The sequence below is a fragment of the Oncorhynchus gorbuscha genome, linkage group LG07 (genome assembly GCF_021184085.1).
Source record: "Oncorhynchus gorbuscha isolate QuinsamMale2020 ecotype Even-year linkage group LG07, OgorEven_v1.0, whole genome shotgun sequence".
Classification (NCBI taxonomy): Eukaryota; Metazoa; Chordata; class Actinopteri; order Salmoniformes; family Salmonidae; genus Oncorhynchus; species Oncorhynchus gorbuscha.
The window spans coordinates 10,194,076-10,215,262 of NC_060179.1; the positions used below are offsets into that span (position 1 = coordinate 10,194,076).

General features: G+C 44.1%; 1 protein-coding gene across 6 annotated transcripts in view; it reads left to right on the forward strand.

The window, feature by feature from the left end:
* LOC124039466 (semaphorin-5A-like) overlaps positions 1 to 21,187 on the forward strand; it is a 327,706-nt gene that overhangs the window by 89,849 nt on the left and 216,670 nt on the right. For all 6 annotated transcript variants that reach the window (XM_046355461.1, XM_046355465.1, XM_046355462.1 and 3 more), the window contains one exon: positions 1,577 to 1,622. In XM_046355461.1, coding sequence (XP_046211417.1) covers positions 1,577 to 1,622 — 46 coding nt within the window. The remainder of the gene's footprint in view (positions 1 to 1,576; positions 1,623 to 21,187) is intronic.

Genomic DNA, 21,187 nt, shown 5'->3' on the forward strand with positions numbered 1-21,187 from the left:
GACTTTCCTGAAGAAAATAAGGCACTTTTTACTTCATACATTTTCCTTGACACCCAAAAGTATTCGTTACACTTGGAATGCCTAGCAGGACAGGTAAAGTGTCTAATTCACGCACATAAATCTCTGATCATCCCGACTGCCTCCGATCTGGTGAACTCACTGAACAGAGAACATCCCTGGGCATCCCCACTGCCTCTGGTCTGGAGGACTCACTAAACAGAGAACATCTCTGATCATCCCGACTGCCTCTGATCTGGCAGACTCACTAAACAGAGAACATCTCTGGTCATCCCTACTGCCTCTGATCTGGTGGACTCACTAAACAGAGAACATCCCTGGTCATCCCTACTGCCTCTGATCTGGTGGACTCACTAAACAGAGAACATCTCTGATCATCCCGACTGCCTCTGGTCTGGAGGACTCACTAAACAGAGAACATCTCTGGTCATCCCTACTGCCTCTGATCTGGTGGACTCACTAAACAGAGAACATCTCTGATCATCCCGACTGCCTCTGGTCTGGAGGACTCACTAAACAGAGAACATCTCTGGTCATCCCTACTGCCTCTGATCTGGTGGACTCACTAAACAGAGAACATCCCTGATCATCCCTACTGCCTCCGATCTGGTGAACTCACTGAACAGAGAACATCCCTGGGCATCCCCACTGCCTCTGGTCTGGAGGACTCACTAAACAGAGAACATCTCTGGTCATCCCTACTGCCTCTGATCTGGAGGACTCACTAAACAGAGAACATCCCTGATCATCCCTACTGCCTCGATCTGGTGAACTCACTGGACAGAGAACATCCCTGGTCATTCCTAATGCCTCTGATCTGGTGAACTCACTGAACAGAGAACATCCCTGGTCATTCCTAATGCCTCTGGTCTGGAGGACTCACTAAACAGAGAACATCCCCTGGTCATCCCTACTGCCTCGGATCTGGTGAACTCATTAAACACAAATGCTTTGTTGGTCAATTCTGTCTCAGTGCTGGAGTCTGTCCCTGGCCATCCGTACATTTAAAAAACAAGAAAATTGTGCCATCTGCTTTGCTTAACATAAGGAATTGTTTATAATTTGTGCATGTACTTTTGCTTTTGAAACTTAAATATATTTGAGCAATTACATGTACTGTTGATACAAAGTATATTTAAATCCAAATACTACTTTACTGGGTGACATTTACTTGAGTCATTTTCTATTAATACTTTTACTCAAATGTGTACTTTTTCCACCACTGCATCTGTGTCTGCAGGAAATTTGTAAAGTATGTAATCTTTATTCTGTTCGGTTTAGATTGGATTTCTATTCAAAACCACAAAGATATAACTAGTTTCGACTGGCAGTACAATAGTATGTATGTAATTACATCTGAACAGGCCCATTGGAGTGACCCAGAAAGATAGCTGTGATTAATCAAAGGTTTGTTGAGGTAGAGGAAATAACCAATATGGGAGTAAAATAACCCAGAGATATTTTTGGAAATGGTTTCCTGTCCACTTCTCTTTTTTCAGATCTTCTTTTTTAGAGAAGATCATACCTTCATCTCTCCTCCCTTCTCTTCTCCTTTCAGAAACCACCTGTTCAGACTCAATCTGGAGGACCTCTCGCTGATCCAGGTGAGTCTTCACCAGTGTTGCCAGTCCCTCATCCATTGCTACCCATATGTCCCCCTCTATATCTCTATCCCTCTTTCTCTATTTCTCTATACCTGCCTCTTTCTCTATCCCTCTATCCCTCCCTCTTTCTCTATCTCTCTGTCCCTCCCTCTTTCTCCCTCTATCTCTCTATCCCTCCCTCTTTCTCTATCTCTCTATCCCTCCCTCTTTCTCTATCCCTCTATCCCTCCCTCTTTCTCTATCTCTCTATCCCTCTTTATCTATCTCTCTATCCCTCCCTCTTTCTCTATCTCTCTGTCCCTCCATCTCTCTATCCCTCTTTCTATATCTCTCTATCCCTCCCTCTTTCTCTATCTCTCTATACCTCCCTCTTTCTCTATCCCTCTATCCCTCCGTCTTTCTCTATCTCTCTGTCCCTCCATCTCTCTATCCCTCTTTCTGTATCTCTCTAAACCTCCCTCTTTCTCTATCTCTCTATCCCTCCCTCTTTCTCTATCTCTCTATACCTCCCTCTTTCTCTATCCCTCTATCCCTCCATCTCTCTATCCCTCCCTCTTTCTCTATCTCTCTATCCCTCCCTCTTTCTCTATCTCTCTATACCTCCCTCGTTCTCTATCCCTCTATCCCTCCCTCTTTCTCTCTATCCCTCTTTCTCTATCTCTCTATCCCTCCCTCTTTCTCTATCTCTCTGTCCCTCCCTCTTTCTCCCTCTATCTCTCTATCCCTCCCTCTTTCTCTATCTCTCTATCCCTCCCTCTTTCTCTATCTCTCTATCCCTCTTTCTCTATCTCTCTATCCCTCCCTCTTTCTCTATCTCTCTGTCCCTCCCTTTTTCTCCCTCTATCTCTCTATCCCTCCCTCTTTCTCTATCTCTCTATACCTCCCTCTTTCTCTATCCCTCTATCCCTCCATCTCTCTATCCCTCCCTCTTTCTCTATCTCTCTATCCCTCCCTCTTTCTCTATCTCTCTATACCTCCCTCGTTCTCTATCCCTCTATCCTCCCTCTTTCTCTCTATCCCTCTTTCTCTATCTCTCTATCCCTCCCTCTTTCTCTATCTCTCTGTCCCTCCCTCTTTCTCCCTCTATCTCTCTATCCCTCCCTCTTTCTCTATCTCTCTATCCCTCCCTCTTTCTCTATCTCTCTATCCCTCTTTCTCTATCTCTCTATCCCTCCCTCTTTCTCTATCTCTCTGTCCCTCCCTTTTTCTCCCTCTATCTCTCTATCCCTCCCTATTTCTCTATCTCTCTGTCCCTCCATCTCTATCTCTCTATCCCTCCCTCTTTCTCTATCTCTCTATCCCTCCCTCTTTCTCTCTCCCTCCCTCTTTCTCTATCTCTCTGTCCCTCCCTCTTTCCCCCTCTATCTCTCTATCCCTCCCTATTTCTCCCTCTATCTCTCTATCCCTCCCTCTTTCTCTATCTCTCTGTCCCTCCATCTTTCTCCCTCTATCTCTCTATCCCTCACTTTTTCTCTATCTATCTGTCCCTCCCTCTTTCTCTATCTCTCTATCCCTCCCTTTTCTCCCTCTATCTTTCTATCCCTCTCTCTTTCTCTACCTCTCTATTCCTCCATCTTTCTCTATCTCTCTATCCCTCACTCTTTCTCTATCTCTCTGTCCCTCCCTCTTTCTCCCTCCCTCTATCTCTCTCTCCCTCCCTCTATCTTTCTATCCCTCTCTCTTTCTCTACCTCTCTATCCCTCCCTCTTTCTCCCTCTATCTCTCTATCCCTCTTTCTCTCTCTCTTTATCCTCTCTCGTTCTCCCTCTCCATTACCCTTCCTATGTATCTTCCTCTAACTCTCATATTCATCTCCCTCCAACTTCCTCACATCTCTCTTTTCTCAGACTCTTTCTTTGTAGTATTATCTCTCTCTTTCCTCCCTTTAGCCCCCCTTCTCTCTCTTCACATTTCCTCCCTTTAGCCCCCCTTCTCTCTCTTCACATTTCCTCCCTTTAGCCCCCCTTCTCTCTCTTTCCTCCCTTTAGCCCCCTTCTCTCTCTATTTCCTCCCTTTAGCCCCCCCTTCTCTCTCTTCACATTTCCTCCCTTTAGCCCCCCTTCTCTCTCTTCTTTTTCCTCCCTTTAGCCCCCCCTTCTCTCTCTTCACATTTCCTCCTTTAGCCCCCCTTCTCTCTCTTCACATTTCCTCCCTTTAGCCCCCCTCTTTCTCTCTTTCCTCCCTTTAGCCCCCCCCTTCTCTCTCTTCACATTTCTCCCTTTAGCCCCCCTTCTCTCTCTTCACATTTCCTCCCTTTAGCCCCCTTCTCTCTCTTCACATTTCCTCCCTTTAGCCCCCCTTCTTCTTTCCTCCCTTTAGCCCCCCTTCTCTCTCTTCACATTTCCTCCCTTTAGCCCCCCTCCTCTCTCTCTTTCCTCCCTTTAGCCCCCTTCTCTCTCTTCACATTTCCTCCCTTTAGCCCCCTTCTCTCTCTTCACATTTCCTCCTTTAGCCCCCTTCTCTCTCTTTCCCCCTCTCTCTCTTCACATTTCCTCCCTTTAGCCCCCCTTCTCTCTCTTCACATTTCCTCCCTTTAGCCCCCCCTTCTCTCTCTTTCCTCCCTTTAGCCCCCCTCTCTCTCTTCACTTCTCCCTTTTCCTCCTCCCTTCCTTTAGCCCCCCTTCTTCTCTTTCCTCCCTTTAGCCCCCCTTCTCTCTCTTCATTTCTCCCTTTAGCCCCCCCTTCTCTCTTTCCTCTCTTCACATTTCCTCCATTTCCTCCCTTTAGCCCCCTTCTCTCTCTTCACATTTCCTCCCTTTAGCCCCCCTCCTCTCTTCTTTCCTCCCTTTAGCCCCCCTTCCTCTCTTCACCTCCCTTTAGCCCCCTCTCTCTCTTCATTTCCTCCCTTTAGCCCCCCTTCTCTCTCTTCACATTTCCTCCCTTTAGCCCCCCTTCTCTCTCTTTCCCCCTTTAGCCCCCCCTCTCTCTCTTCTTCACATTTCCTCCCTTTAGCCCCCCTTCTCTCTCTTCACATTTCCTCCCTTTAGCCCCCTTCTCTCTTTCTTCTCCCTTTAGCCCCCTCTCTCTCTTCACATTTCCTCCCTTTAGCCCCCCTTCTCTCTCTTCACATTTCCTCCCTTTAGCCCCCCCTCTCTCTCTCATTTCCTCCTTTAGCCCCCCCTTCTCTCTCTTCACATTTCCTCCCTTTAGCCCCCCTTCTCTCTCTTCACATTTCCTCCCTTTAGCCCCCTCTCTCTCATTTCCTCCCTTTACATTTCCTCTCCCTTTAGCCCCCCTCTCTCTCTCATTTCCTCCCTTTAGCCCCCTTCTCTCTCTTCACATTTCCTCCCTTTAGCCCCCCTTCTCTCTTCATTTCCTCCCTTTAGCCCCCCTTTCTCTCCATTTCCTCCCTTTAGCCCCCCTTCTCTCTTCATTTCCTCCCTTTCTTCTCTCTCACATTTCCTCCCTTTAGCCCCCCCTTCTCTCCTTTCCTCCCTTTAGCCCCCCTTCTCTCTCTCTCTCTCTCTTCACATTTCCTCCCTTTAGCCCCCTCTCTCTTTCCTCCCTTTAGCCCCTTCCTTCTCTCTTCCCCCTTTCTCTCTCTTCACATTTCCTCCCTTTAGCCCCCCCCTTCTCTCTCATTTCTCCCTTTAGCCCCCTCCCTCTCTCTTCACATTTCCTCCCTTTAGCCCCCTCTTCTCTCTCTTTCCTCCTTTCTCTTTACATTTCCCCCTTTAGCCCCCCTTCTCTCTCTTCACATTTTCCCTTTAGCCCCCTTCTCTCTCTTTCCTCCCTTTAGCCCCCCCTTCTCTCTTCATTTCCTCCCTTTAGCCCCCCTCTCTTCACATTTCCTCCCTTTAGCCCCCCTTCTCTCTCTTTCCTCTCTCTTTCCATTTCCCTTTAGCCCCCCTTCTCTCTCTTTCCTCCCTTTAGCCCCCCTTCTCTCTCTTTCCTCCCTTTAGCCCCCCTTCTCTCTCTTCACATTTCCTCCCTTTAGCCCCCCTTCTCTCTCTTCTCCTCCCTTTATTCACATTTCCTCCCTTCTCTCTCTTTCCTCCCTTTAGCCCCCTCTCTCTCTTCTTTCCTCCCTTTAGCCCCCCCTTCTCTCTCTTCATTTCCTCCCCCCCCTTCTCTCTCTTCACATTTCCTCCCTTTAGCCCCCCTTCTCTCTCTTCATTTCTCCTTTATTTCCTCCCTTTAGCCCCCCCCCTTCTCTCTCTTCACATTTCCTCCCTTTAGCCCCCCTTCTCTCTCATTTCCTCCCTTTAGCCCCCATTTCTCTCCCTTTAGCCCCCCCTTCTCTCTCTTCACATTTCCTCCCTTTAGCCCCCCTTCTCTCTCTTCATTTCCTCCCTTTAGCATTTCCTCCCTTTAGCCCCCCCTCTCTCTCTTCACATTTCCTCCCTTTAGCATTTCCTCCCTTTAGCCCCCTTCTCTCTCTTTCCTCCCTTTCTCTCTCTTCACATTTCCTCCCTTTAGCCCCCTTCTCTCTTTCACATTTCTCCTTTAGCCCCCCTCTCTCTTCTCATTTCTCCCTTTAGCCCCCTTCTCTTTCTCTCACATTTCCTCCCTTTAGCCCCCCTCTCTCTCTTCACATTTCCTCCCTTTAGCCTCTCTCTTCATTTCCTCCTTTAGCCCCCACATTTCTCCCTCCCTTTAGCCCTTCTCTCTCTCATTTCTCCCTTTAGCCCCACATCTTCTCTTTCCCTTTAGCCCCCCTTCTCTCTCTTCACATTTCCTCCTTTAGCTCCACATTTCCTCCCTTTAGCCCCCTTCTCTCTTCACATTTCCTCCCTTTAGCATTTCCCCCTTCTCTCTCTTTCCTCCCTTTAGCCTTCTCTTCCTTATTTCCTCCCTTTAGCCCCCTTCTCTCTCTTCACATTTCCTCCCTTTAGCCCCCCTTCTCTCTCTTCATTTCCTCCTTTAGCCCCCCCCCTTCTCTCTCTTCATTTCTCCCTTTAGCCCCCTTCTCTCTCTTCATTTCCTCCCTTTCTTCTCTCTCCATTTTCCCCCCCTTTTCTCTCTCTTCACATTTCCTCCCTTTAGCCCCCCCTCTCTCTCTTCACCCCCCTTTCTCTCTCTTCATTTCCTCCCTTTAGCCCCCCTTCTCTCTCTTCACATTTCCTCCCTTTAGCCCCCCTTCTCTCCTTTCCTCCTTTAGCCCCCCTTCTTTCCTCCCTTTAGCCCCCCTTCTCTCTCTTCACATTTCCTCCCTTTAGCCCCCTCTCTCTCTCTTCACATTTCCTCCCTTTAGCCCCCCTTCTCTCTCTTCTTTCCTCCCTTTAGCCCCCCCTTCTCTCTCTCTTCACATTTCCTCCCTTTAGCCCCCCTTCTCTCTCTCTTCACATTTCCTCCCTTTAGCCCCCTTCTCTTTCCTCTCTCTCTCTCTTCACATTTCCTCCCTTTAGCCCTCTCTCCTCTTTCCTCCCTTTCTCTCTCTCTTCATTTCCTCCCTTTAGCCCCCCCCTTCTCTCTCTTCACATTTCCTCCCTTTAGCCCCCCTTCTCTCTCTTCACATTTCTCCTTTAGCCCCCCTTCTCCTCTTTCCTCCCTTTAGCCCCCTTCTCTCTCTCTTCACATTTCCTCCATTTAGCCCCCTTCTTCTCTCTCTTTCCTCCCTTTAGCCCCCCTTCTCTCTCTTCACATTTCCTCCCTTTAGCCCCCCTCTCTCTCTCTTCACATTTCCTCCCTTTAGCCCCCTTCTCTCTCTTCACATTTCTCCCTTTAGCCCCCTTCTCTCTCTTTCCTCCCTTTAGCCCCCCCCTCCATTTCCTCCCTTTAGCCCCCCTTCTCTCTCATTTTCTTTAGCCCCCCTTCTCTCTCTTTCCTCCCTTTAGCCCCCTTCTCTCTCTCTTCATTTCCCCTTTAGCCCCCCTTTTCTCTCATTTCCTCCCTTTAGCCCCCCTTCTCTCTCTCTTCACATTTCCTCCCTTTAGCCCCCTCTCTCTCTCTTCACATTTCCTCCCTTTAGCCCCCTTCTCTCTCTCTTCACATTTCTCCTTTAGCCCCCTCTCTCTTCACATTTCCTCCCTTTAGCCCCCATTTCTCTCTCTCTTCACATTTCCTCCCTTTAGCCCCCCTCCCTTTAGCCCCCCTTCTCTCTTCATTTCCTCCCTTTAGCCCCCTTCTCTCTCTTCACATTTCCTCCCTTTAGCCCCCTTCTCTCTCTTTCCTCCCTTTAGCCCCCTCTTCACTTTCCTCCCTTTTTCCTCATTTCCTTTAGCCCCCCTTCTCTCTCTTTCCTCCCTTCTCTCTTCATTTCCCCCTTTATTTCATTTCCTCCCTTTAGCCCCCCCTTCTCTCTCTTCATTTCCTCCCCTTTCTTTCCTCCCTTTAGCCCCCTTCTTCTCTCTCTTCACATTTAGCCCCCCCTCTCCATTTCCTCCCTTTAGCCCCCCTTCTCTCTCTTCACATTTCCTCCCTTTAGCCCCCCCTTCTCTCTCTTTCCTCCCTTTAGCCCCCCCTTCTCTCTCTTCACATTTCCTCCCTTTAGCCCCCCTTCTCTCTCTTCATTTCCTCCCTTTAGCCCCCTCTTTCTCTTTCTCTCTTCACATTTCCTCCCTTTAGCCCCCCTTCTCTCTCTTCACATTTCCTCCCTTTAGCCCCCCTCTCTCTCTTTCCTCCCTTTAGCCCCCCTTCTCTCTCTTCATTTCCTCCCTTTATTTCCTCCCTTTAGCCCCCCTTCTCTCTCTTTTCTTTCCTCCCTTTAGCCCCCTTCTCTCTCTTCACATTTCCTCCCTCTCTCTTCCTTTCCTCCCTTTCTCTCTTCACATTTCCTCCCTTTAGCCCCCCTTCTCTCTCTTCATTTCCTCCATTTCCTCCCTTTAGCCCCCTTTCTCTCTCTCTCCTTTAGCCCCCTTCTCTCTTCTCTCTCATTTCCTCCCTTTAGCCCCCCCTTCTCTCTCTTCACTCCCTTTAGCCCCCCTTCTCTCTCTTTCCCCCCTTCTCTCTCTTCACATTTCCTCCCTTTAGCCCCCCTTTCTCTCTCTCTTCACATTTTCCTCCCTTTAGCCCCCCTTCTCTCTCTTCATTTCCTCCCTTTAGCCCCCTTCTCTCTTCTTTCTCCCTTTAGCCTTCCCCTTCTCTCTCTTCTCTCTTTCCTCCTTTAGCCCCCCTTCTCTCTCTTCACATTTCCTCCCTTTAGCCCCCTCTCTTCTCTTTCCTCCTTTAGCCCTTCTCTCTCTTTCCTCCCTTCTCTCTCTCTCTTTCCTCCCTTTAGCCCCCCCTTCTCTCTCTTCACATTTCCTCCCTTTAGCCCCCCCTTCTCTCTCTTTTCCTCCCTTTCTTCTCTCTCTTTCCTCCCTTTAGCCCCCCTTCTCTCTCTTCACATTTCCTCCCTTTAGCCCCTTCTCTCTCTTCTTTCTTCTCTCTTTCACATTTCCTCCCTTTAGCCCCCTCTCTCTCTTCACATTTCCTCCCTTTAGCCCCCCTTCTCTCTCATTTCCTCCCTTTAGCCCCCCTTCTCTCTCACATTTCCTCCCTTTAGCCCCCCTTCTCTCTCTTCACATTTCCTCCCTTTAGCTCCCTTTAGCCCCTCTCTCTCTCTTCATTTCCTCCCTTTATTTCCCCTTTAGCCCCCCCCTTCTCTCTCTTCACATTTCCTCCCTTTCCTTTCTCTCTCCATTTCCTCCCTTTAGCCCCCTTCTCTCTCATTTCCTCCCTTTAGCCCCCCCCTCCTTTCCTCCCTTTCTCTTCTCTCTTCACATTTCTCCCTCTTCTCATTTCCTCCCTTTAGCCCCCCTTCTCTCTCTCTTCACATTTCCTCCCTTTAGCCCCCCTTCTCTCTCTTCACATTTCCTCCCTTTAGCTCTCTCTCTTTCCTCCCTTTAGCCCCCCCCTTCTCTCTCTTTCCTCCCCCCTCTTCTCTCTCTTCACATTTCCTCCCTTTAGCCCCCTTCTCTCTCTTCACATTTCCTCCCTTTCTCTCTCTCTTCACATTTCCTCCCTTTAGCCCCCCTTCTCTCTCTTCATTTCCTCCCTTTAGCCCCCCTTCTCTCTCTCTTTCCTCCCTTTATTTCCTCCCTTTAGCCCCCCTCTCTCTTCTCTCCCTTTCACCTTCTCTCCCTTTAGCCCCCCTTTCTCTTCTCATTTCCTCCCTTTAGCCCCCTTCTCTCTCTCTTCATTTCCTCCCTTTATTTCACATTTCTCCCTTTAGCCCCCCCTTCTCTCTCTTTCCATTTCCCTTTAGCTCCCCCCTTCTCTCTCTTTCCTCCCTCTTCACATTTCCTCCCTTTAGCCCCCCTTCTCTCTCTTTCCTCCCTTTAGCCCCCCTTCTCTCTCTCTTCACATTTCCTCCCTTTAGCCCCCCCTTCTCTCTCTCTTCACATTTCCTCCCTTTAGCCCCCCTCTCTCTCTCTTCACATTTCCTCCCTTTAGCCCCTTCTCTCCTTTCCTCTTTCTCTTCTCTTCACATTTCCTCCCTTTAGCCCCCTCTCTCTCTCTTTCCTCCCTTTAGCCCCCCTTCTCTCTCTTCACATTTCCTCCCTTTAGCCCCCCCCCTCTCTCTCTTCACATTTCCTCCCTTTAGCCCCCTTCTCTCTCTTCACATTTTTCCTCCCTTTAGCCCCCTCTCTTCTCTTTCCTCCCTTTAGCCCCCCCCTCTCTCTCTTCACATTTTCCCCTTTAGCCCCCCCTTCTCTCTCTCTTCACATTTCCTCCCTTTAGCCCCCCCCCCCCTTCTCTCTCTTTCCTCCCTTTAGCCCCCCTCTCTCTTCATTTCCTCCCTTTAGCCCCCCCTTCTCTCTCTTCACATTTCCTCCCATTTCCTCCCTTTAGCCCCCCCTCTCTTCTCTCTCTTCACATTTCCTCCCTTTAGCCCCCCTTCTCTTCTCTCTCATTTCCTCCCTTTAGCCCCCCTTCTCTCTCTCTTTCCTCCCTTTAGCCCCCCTCTCTCTCTTCACATTTCCTCCCTTTAGCCCCCCTCTCTCTTCATTTCCTCTTTCTCTTTCCTCCCTTTAGCCCCCTCTCTCTCTCTTCTCTTTCCTCCCTTTAGCCCCCCCTTCTCTCTCTTCACATTTCCTCCCTTTAGCCCCCCTTCTCTCTCTTTCCTCCCTTTAGCTCCCCCCCCTTCTCTCTCTTCACATTTCCTCCCTTTCTCTCTCTTCACATTTCCTCCCTTTAGCCCCCCCTCTCTCTCTTCACATTTCCTCCCTTTAGTCCCCCCCTCTCTCTTCACATTTCCTCTTTCTTTTCTCTTCTTCCCCTCAATGTCTAGCTCGCAGTCAGTTTGTTGGAACATTGCATCAGGTATAACAAGTCTAGTCTCTTTTAAAAGCATTGTTTTTACATATATTTTTTAATCTATCTACATTAACAGAGTAATACAGTAATACTGGAACAGGCCAGCCGTCAGTTGGGCCAATACAAATCTGTCACAAACAATACACAACACCAGTTACAGTAACAACAGCCCAGGGTACATTTCAAATATTTCACACTGTTATATGCATCATAACAACACCATTACGTCGAGTGCTGTCAGTGAAGCCAGGATAATGATTATTGTGCCAGGAGATCGTAAGGGCTTGATTTGTGCAACAGACTTCATGCAGTTTGTAACGGCTGTCGTGGGAAGAAGGTGAGGACCAATGCACAGCGTGGTATGTGTTCATCTTTTTTAATAAATAAACTGAACACTGAATAACAAAACAAGCAAAGAAACAACCGGAACAGTTCTGTCTGGTGCAAACACACAAAGACTGAAAATAACCACCCACAAACCACAATGGAAAACAGGCTACCTAAATATGGTTCTCAATCAGGGACAACGATTGACAGCTGCCTCTGATTGAGAACCATACCAGGCCAAACACAGAAATAGAAAATCATAGAAAAACTAACATAGACAACCCACCCAACTCACGCCCTGACCATACTAAAACAAAAGACAAAACAAAGGAACTACGAACGTGACACAGTTGTCCTCTAGAAGAGTGGGGTGTGAGAGAACTATCACTAGGCTAAGAGTGGGGTGTGAGAGAACTATCACTAGGCTAAGAGTGGGGTGTGAGAGAACTATCACTAGGCTAAGAGTGGGATGTGAGAGAACTATCACTAGGCTAAGAGTGGGGTGTGAGAGAACTATCACTAGGCTAAGAGTGGGGTGTGAGAGAACTATCACTAGGCTAAGAGTGGGGTGTGAGAGAACTATCACTAGGCTAAGAGTGGGGTGTGAAAGAACTATCACTAGGCTAAGAGTGGGGTGTGAGAGAACTATCACTAGGCTAAGAGTGGGGTGTGAGAGAACTATCACTAGGCTAAGAGTGGGGTGTGAGAGAACTATCACTAGGCTAAGAGTGGGGTGTGAAAGAACTATCACTAGGCTAAGAGTGGGGTGTGAGAGAACTATCACTAGGCTAAGAGTGGGGTGTGAGAGAACTATCACTAGGCTAAGAGTGGGGTGTGAGAGAACTATCACTAGGCTAAGCTGGATCAGAGGAGTCTGCCAGCCATCGTAGTCAGTGTTAATGGCCCTATATATCTGACATTAGTCTTCTCTGTAGTCAGTGTTAATGGCCCTATACATCTAACAGTAGTCTTCTCTGTAGTCAGTATTAATGGCCCTATATATCTAACAGTCTTCTCTGTAGTCAGTGTTAATGGCCCTATATATCTAACATTAGTCTTCTCTGTAGTCAGTATTAATGGCCCTATATATCTAACATTAGTCTTCTCTGTAGTCAGTGTTAATGGGCCTATATATCTAACATTAGTCTTCTCTGTAGTCAGTGTTAATGGGCCTATATATCTAACAGTAGTCTTCTCTGTAGTCAGTGTTAATGGCCCTATATATCTAACATTAGTCTTCTCTGTAGTCAGTGTTAATGGCCCTATATATCTAACATTAGTCTTCTGTAGTCAGTGTTAATGGCCCTATATATCTAACATTAGTCTTCTCTGTAGTCAGTGTTAATGGCCCTATATATCTAACATTAGTCTTCTCTGTAGTCAGTGTTAATGGCCCTATATATCTAACAGTAGTCTTCTCTGTAGTTAGTGTTAATGGCCCTATATATCTAACATTAGTCTTCTCTGTAGTCAGTGTTAATGGCCCTATATATCTAACAGTAGTCTTCTCTGTAGTTAGTGTTAATGGCCCTATATATCTAACATTAGTCTTCTCTGTAGTCAGTGTTAATGGCCCTATATATCTAACATTAGTCTTCTCTGTAGTCAGTGTTAATGGCCCTATATATCTAACATTAGTCTTCTCTGTAGTCAGTGTTAATGGCCCTATATATCTAACATTAGTCTCTCTGTAGTCAGTGTTAATGGCCCTATATATCTAACAGTAGTCTTCTCTGTAGTTAGTGTTAATGGCCCTATATATCTAACATTAGTCTTCTCTGTAGTCAGTGTTAATGGGCCTATATATCTAACATTAGTCTTCTCTGTAGTCAGTGTTAATGGCCCTATATATCTAACATTAGTCTTCTGTAGTCAGTGTTAATGGCCCTATATATCTAACATTAGTCTTCTCTGTAGTCAGTGTTAATGGCCCTATATATCTAACATTAGTCTTCTCTGTAGTCAGTGTTAATGGCCCTATATATCTAACATTAGTCTTCTCTGTAGTCAGTGTTAATGGCCCTATATATCTAACAGTAGTCTTCTGTAGTCAGTGTTAATGGCCCTATATATCTAACATTAGTCTTCTCTGTAGTCAGTGTTAATGGCCCTATATATCTAACATTAGTCTTTCTGTAGTCAGTGTTAATGGCCCTATATATCTAACATTAGTCTTCTCTGTAGTCAGTGTTAATGGCCCTATATATCTAACATTAGTCTTCTCTGTAGTCAGTGTTAATGGCCCTATATATCTAACATTAGTCTTCTCTGTAGTCAGTGTTAATGGCCCTATATATCTAACATTAGTCTTCTCTGTAGTCAGTGTTAATGGCCCTATATATCTAACATTAGTCTTCTCTGTAGTCAGTGTTAATGGCCCTATATATCTAACATTAGTCTGTAGTCAGTGTTAATGGCCCTATATATCTAACATTAGTCTTCTCTGTAGTCAGTGTTAATGGCCCTATATATCTAACATTAGTCTTCTCTGTAGTCAGTGTTAATGGCCCTATATATCTAACATTAGTCTTCTCTGTAGTTAGTGTTAATGGCCCTATATATCTAACATTAGTCTTCTCTGTAGTCAGTGTTAATGGCCCTATATATCTAACATTAGTCTTCTCTGTAGTCAGTGTTAATGGCCCTATATATCTAACATTAGTCTTCTCTGTAGTCAGTGTTAATGGCCCTATATATCTAACATTAGTCTTCTCTGTAGTCAGTGTTAATGGCCCTATATATCTAACATTAGTCTTTCTGTAGTCAGTGTTAATGGCCCTATATATCTAACATTAGTCTTCTCTGTAGTCAGTGTTAATGGCCCTATATATCTAACATTAGTCTTCTCTGTAGTCAGTGTTAATGGCCCTATATATCTAACATTAGTCTTCTCTGTAGTCAGTGTTAATGGCCCTATATATCTAACATTAGTCTTCTCTGTAGTCAGTGTTAATGGCCCTATATATCTAACATTAGTCTTCTCTGTAGTCAGTGTTAATGGCCCTATATATCTAACATTAGTCTTCTCTGTAGTTAGTGTTAATGGCCCTATATATCTAACATTAGTCTTCTCTGTAGTCAGTGTTAATGGCCCTATATATCTAACATTAGTCTTCTCTGTAGTCAGTGTTAATGGCCCTATATATCTAACATTAGTCTTCTCTGTAGTCAGTGTTAATGGCCCTATATATCTAACAGTAGTCTTCTCTGTAGTCAGTGTTAATGGCCCTATATATCTAACATTAGTCTTCTCTGTAGTCAGTGTTAATGGCCCTATATATCTAACATTAGTCTTCTCTGTAGTCAGTGTTAATGGCCCTATATATCTAACATTAGTCTTCTCTGTAGTCAGTGTTAATGGCCCTATATATCTAACATTAGTCTTCTCTGTAGTCAGTGTTAATGGGCCTATATATCTAACATTAGTCTTCTCTGTAGTCAGTGTTAATGGCCCTATATATCTAACATTAGTCTTCTCTGTAGTCAGTGTTAATGGCCCTATATATCTAACATTAGTCTTCTCTGTAGTCAGTGTTAATGGCCCTATATATCTAACATTAGTCTTCTCTGTAGTCAGTGTTAATGGCCCTATATATCTAACATTAGTCTTCTCTGTAGTCAGTGTTAATGGCCCTATATATCTAACAGTAGTCTTCTCTGTAGTCAGTGTTAATGGCCCTATATATCTAACATTAGTCTTCTCTGTAGTCAGTGTTAATGGCCCTATATATCTAACATTAGTCTTCTCTGTAGTCAGTGTTAATGGCCCTATATATCTAACATTAGTCTTCTCTGTAGTCAGTGTTAATGGCCCTATATATCTAACATTAGTCTTCTCTGTTAGTGTTAATGGCCCTATATATCTCAGTAGTCTTCTGTAGTTAGTGTTAATGGCCCTATATATCTAACATTAGTCTTCTCTGTAGTCAGTGTTAATGGCCCTATATATCTAACATTAGTCTTCTCTGTAGTTAGTGTTAATGGCCCTATATATCTAACATTAGTCTTCTCTGTAGTCAGTGTTAATGGCCCTATATATCTAACATTAGTCTTCTCTGTAGTCAGTGTTAATGGCCCTATATATCTAACATTAGTCTTTCTGTAGTCAGTGTTAATGGCCCTATATATCTAACATTAGTCTTCTCTGTAGTCAGTGTTAATGGCCCTATATATCTAACATTAGTCTTCTCTGTAGTCAGTGTTAATGGCCCTATATATCTAACAGTAGTCTTCTGTAGTCAGTGTTAATGGCCCTATATATCTAACATTAGTCTTCTCTGTAGTCAGTGTTAATGGTCTTCTAACTGTAGTAGTCAGTGTTAATGGCCCTATATATCTAACATTAGTCTTCTCTGTAGTCAGTGTTAATGGCCCTATATATCTAACATTAGTCTTCTCTGTAGTCAGTGTTAATGGCCCTATATATCTAACATTAGTCTTCTCTGTAGTTAGTGTTAATGGCCCTATATATCTAACATTAGTCTTCTCTGTAGTCAGTGTTAATGGCCCTATATATCTAACATTAGTCTTCTCTGTAGTCAGTGTTAATGGCCCTATATATCTAACATTAGTCTTCTCTGTAGTCAGTGTTAATGGCCCTATATATCTAACATTAGTCTTCTCTGTAGTCAGTGTTAATGGCCCTATATATCTAACATTAGTCTTCTCTGTAGTCAGTGTTAATGGCCCTATATATCTAACATTAGTCTTCTCTGTAGTCAGTGTTAATGGCCCTATATATCTAACATTAGTCTTCTCTGTAGTCAGTGGCCCTATATATCTAACATTAGTCTTCTCTGTAGTCCCTATATATCTAACATTAGTCTTCTCTGTAGTCAGTGTTAATGGCCCTATATATCTAACATTAGTCTTCTCTGTAGTCAGTGTTAATGGCCCTATATATCTAACATTAGTCTTCTCTGTAGTCAGTGTTAATGGCCCTATATATCTAACATTAGTCTTCTCTGTAGTCAGTGTTAATGGCCCTATATATCTAACATTAGTCTTTCTGTAGTCAGTGTTAATGGCCCTATATATCTAACATTAGTCTTCTCTGTAGTCAGTGTTAATGGCCCTATATATCTAACATTAGTCTTCTCTGTAGTCAGTGTTAATGGCCCTATATATCTAACATTAGTCTTCTCTGTAGTCAGTGTTAATGGCCCTATATATCTAACATTAGTCTTCTCTGTAGTCAGTGTTAATGGCCCTATATATCTAACATTAGTCTTTCTGTAGTTAGTGTTAATGGCCCTATATATCTAACATTAGTCTTCTCTGTAGTCAGTGTTAATGGCCCTATATATCTAACATTAGTCTTCTCTGTAGTCAGTGTTAATGGCCCTATATATCTAACATTAGTCTTCTCTGTAGTCAGTGTTAATGGCCCTATATATCTAACAACAGTCAGTATGGCCCTATATATCTAACATTAGTCTTCTCTGTAGTCAGTGTTAATGGCCCTATATATCTAACATTAGTCTTCTCTGTAGTCAGTGTTAATGGCCCTATATATCTAACATTAGTCTTCTCTGTAGTTAGTGTTAATGGCCCTATATATCTAACATTAGTCTTCTCTGTAGTCAGTGTTAATGGCCCTATATATCTAACATTAGTCTTCTCTGTAGTCAGTGTTAATGGCCCTATATATCTAACATTAGTCTTCTCTGTAGTCAGTGTTAATGGCCCTATATATCTAACATTAGTCTTCTCTGTAGTCAGTGTTAATGCCCTATATATCTAACATTAGTCTTCCTAGTGTTAATATCTAACATTAGTCTTCTCTGTAGTCAGTGTTAATGGCCCTATATATCTAACATTAGTCTTCTCTGTAGTCAGTGTTAATGGCCCTATATATCTAACATTAGTCTTCTCTGTAGTCAGTGTTAATGGCCCTATATATCTAACATTAGTCTTCTCTGTAGTCAGTGTTAATGGCCCTATATATCTAACATTAGTCTTCTCTGTAGTCAGTGTTAATGGCCCTATATATCTAACATTAGTCTTCTCTGTAGTCAGTGTTAATGGCCCTATATATCTAACATTAGTCTTCTCTGTAGTCAGTGTTAATGGCCCTATATATCTAACAGTAGTCTTCTCTGTAGTTAGTGTTAATGGCCCTATATATCTAACATTAGTCTTCTCTGTAGTCAGTGTGTTAACATTAGTCTTCTCTGTAGTCAGTGTTAATGGCCCTATATATCTAACATTAGTCTTCTCTGTAGTCAGTGTTAATGGCCCTATATATCTAACATTAGTCTTCTCTGTAGTCAGTGTTAATGGCCCTATATATCTAACATTAGTCTTCTCTGTAGTCAGTGTTAATGGCCCTATATATCTAACATTAGTCTTCTCTGTAGTCAGTGTTAATGGCCCTATATATCTAACATTAGTCTTCTCTGTAGTCAGTGTTAATGGCCCTATATATCTAACATTAGTCTTCTCTGTAGTCAGTGTTAATGGCCCTATATATCTAACATTAGTCTTCTCTGTAGTCAGTGTTAATGGCCCTATATATCTAACATTAGTCTTCTCTGTAGTCAGTGTTAATGGCCCTATATATCTAACATTAGTCTTCTGTAGTCTGTAGTCTAAGTGTTCTGTAGTCAGTGTTAATGGCCCTATATATCTAACATTAGTCTTCTCTGTAGTCAGTATTAATGGCCCTATATATCTAACATTAGTCTTCTCTGTAGTCAGTGTTAATGGCCCTATATATCTAACATTAGTCTTCTCTGTAGTCAGTGTTAATGGCCCTATATATCTAACAGTAGTCTTCTCTGTAGTCAGTGTTAATGGCCCTATATATCTAACATTAGTCTTCTCTGTAGTCAGTGTTAATGGCCCTATATATCTAACATTAGTCTTCTCTGTAGTCAGTGTTAATGGCCCTATATATCTAACATTAGTCTTCTCTGTAGTCAGTGTTAATGGCCCTATATATCTAACATTAGTCATTAGTTCTCTGTAGTCAGTGTTAATGGCCCTATATATCTAACAGTAGTCTTCTCTGTAGTTAGTGTTAATGGCCCTATATATCTAACATTAGTCTTCTCTGTAGTCAGTGTTAATGGCCCTATATATCTAACAGTAGTCTTCTCTGTAGTTAGTGTTAATGGCCCTATATATCTAACATTAGTCTTCTCTGTAGTCAGTGTTAATGGCCCTATATATCTAACATTAGTCTTCTCTGTAGTCAGTGTTAATGGCCCTATATATCTAACATTAGTCTTCTCTGTAGTCCCTTAGAAGGAAATAGAAGGAAAGGAGAGGTGAAGAGGGGAAATAAGCAGAGAGCGAGATGGAGAATGAGGGAGATGTAGAGTAAGATATAGGATTACCGGTTGATGAAGGTGATTTGCGAAGGGAAAAGTGTTTATGAGTAGTAGTACTAACAACAAAGAGAGCTGCACCAGAATACTCAGCTTTTTCTTCTTCGTTTTACTTCTCTACATTGAGATGTGTAGAGAAGAGAAAGGAGTTTCACTGTAGAAATTTCTCTTCTTTGGGAAATATCCTACAAACTACACCCACACATGCCTATTTCATTAGCTACCACCTCTCATGGTGCTTTAGTACAGTACATACCCATTGGCATTGGTTAACAGGATTTATCATTGCACTGTGCTGACATGAATAACATAAGTGTGTGTTTTGATGAAAATAAGTACTGAGAGCTATGCTTGTGCCTTGTATGATTTTTGCAATAAAATGAGAGACCGAGTAGAATTACCATTTGATATGATCCATGCTCAGGCTTAATCCCTAATGTACCAAAACTAAATATTCATGAGCACGTCAAAACAACCAAGGTTATTCTTCGATGTACTGTATGAACGAATAATAAACCAGACCTCTAGAAATACTTTCAGCGTTATTGATTAAAACCCCTCTAATTTTCTCTTAAACAAAACCCTTCATCACTTAAAATGAAACTGGGGGCCTCTTGTTAGTGCGTTGTTTTCAGACTCAGAGAGACGTGCCAGTTGCTGTGTCAGCCAGATAAATGCCCTCTGTCTGTCCTGCGGTACTTCAGTAGTGCTCAGCGATTAACCCAAATGTCCTTATTTTTTGGGGTGGGTTATTAAACAACTAATTGACCATTCGGTTCAATTACTTAACTTCCATTTAGTTCAGTTTTTTTTTGTGAGCCCAATGTGCCATTTCTCGACGAATCAAATCATTCAAACGAGACATCATATCAAGAACTGGGATGTTGTTCTGAAGGGAGTTGTAGTTTTCATTAAGCATATTTTCAACCAAGTGTGGTAACCACTGCGCCTGTTTTTTTTCCAACTGTTAGGTTAGATACACACAGATTGCACAGACAGCATGTAAATAACACAGCAACAAGTAAAGTACACTGCTCAAAAAAATAAAGGGAACACTTAAACAACACAATGTAACTCCAAGTCAATCACACTTCTGTGAAATCAAACTGTCCACTTAGGAAGCAACACTGATTGACAATAAATGTCACATGCTGTTGTGCAAATGGAATAGACAACAGGTGGAAATTATAGGCAATTAGCAAGACACCCCCAATAAAGGAGTGGTTCTGCAGGTGGTGACCACAGACCACTTCTCAGTTCCTATGCTTCCTATGCTTCCTGGCTGATGTTTTGGTCACTTTTGAATGCTGGCGGTGCTTTCACTCTAGTGGTAGCATGAGACGGAGTCTACAACCCACACAAGTGGCTCAGGTAGTGCAGCTCATCCAAGATGGAACATCAATGCGAGTTGTGGCAAGAAGGTTTGCTGTGTCTGTCAGCGTAGTGTGCAGAGCATGGAGGCGCTACAAGGAGACAGGCCAGTACATCAGGAGATGTGGAGGAGGCCGTAGAAGGGCAACAACCCAGCAGCAGGACCGCTACCTCCACCTTTGTGCAAGGAGGAGCAGGAGGAGCACTGCCAGAGCCCTGCAAAATGACCTCCAGCAGGCCACAAATGTGCATGTTTTGGTTATGTTGTCGTAGTTGTGTCTAGGGGGGCGTATGGGGGAGGGAATGGTGTCACCTCCAGGTAGGTGTTTGTCCCCTGTGTGCTGAGGGTGTTAGGTTATTGTCCGGTTCTGGCGTTTAGGTCGCCACAGACTAGTACATGTCCCTGGGCCTGGAAATGGTTGATCGCCGCCTCTAGGATGGAGAAGCTGTTTTCATTCTATTGGGGATTCTATTGGGGATTCTATTGGGGATTCTATTGGGGATTCTGTTGGGGATTCTGTTGGGGATTCTGTTGGGGATTCTGTTGGGATTCTATTGGGGATTCTATTGGGGATTCTATTGGGGATTCTATTGGGGATTCTGTTGGGGATTCTATTGGGAATTCTATTGCGGATTCTGTTGGGGATTCTGTTGGGGATTCTATTGGGGATTCTATTTGGGGGGGGTAGCCTGGACCGTTCTTCCCCCTTGGCGCTCGAGGGCACCAGGCTGCCCTGCATCATGCACTCCTGCCACCGTCATTTACACACATCTGCCTTTCCCCTTCACATGCATCAGCGCTCATTGACTCAATGACTTGTGTAATTTCCTTCGCTATATCTGTCTGTTTCCTAGCTTTGTTCCCTGCTTCGGGATATGTTTATCATATGTCCTTGTTTACCTGTGTGCTGATGCTGTTCCTGTCGTGTTTCTTGTCTGTTCCTGAATAAATGTTTGACTCCCCGTACCTGCTTCTCCTGTCCGGCGTTGGCCCTTACAATAGCTATCTCTGTTGAGATCATTTCCTTTTGAATTTCTTGCCAAATGTAAAATGTTCCTGTTTTAATTAATTTCATAGGGTGAGATCAGTCTGCTCTATACCAAATTAGCATACCCCCTGAGTCCCTTCCCTGTTCCACATCTGGTAGTTTGGTGGATGGGACTACCAGCTCTCTGTAAAGTAGTGGGCAACCAGTCCATCTCATCTATACCAGGTTTCTTGAATGATGACGAAGTCTGTATTTCTGATTTCTGCTCTTTAGGCCAAAAGCAGATGACCTCAGGTCTAGGATTTTCCAGGATGAGATAGTGAAGTCTTTGTGTTCCATAAAGTGTCCAATGTTGTTAGTAGTGTGG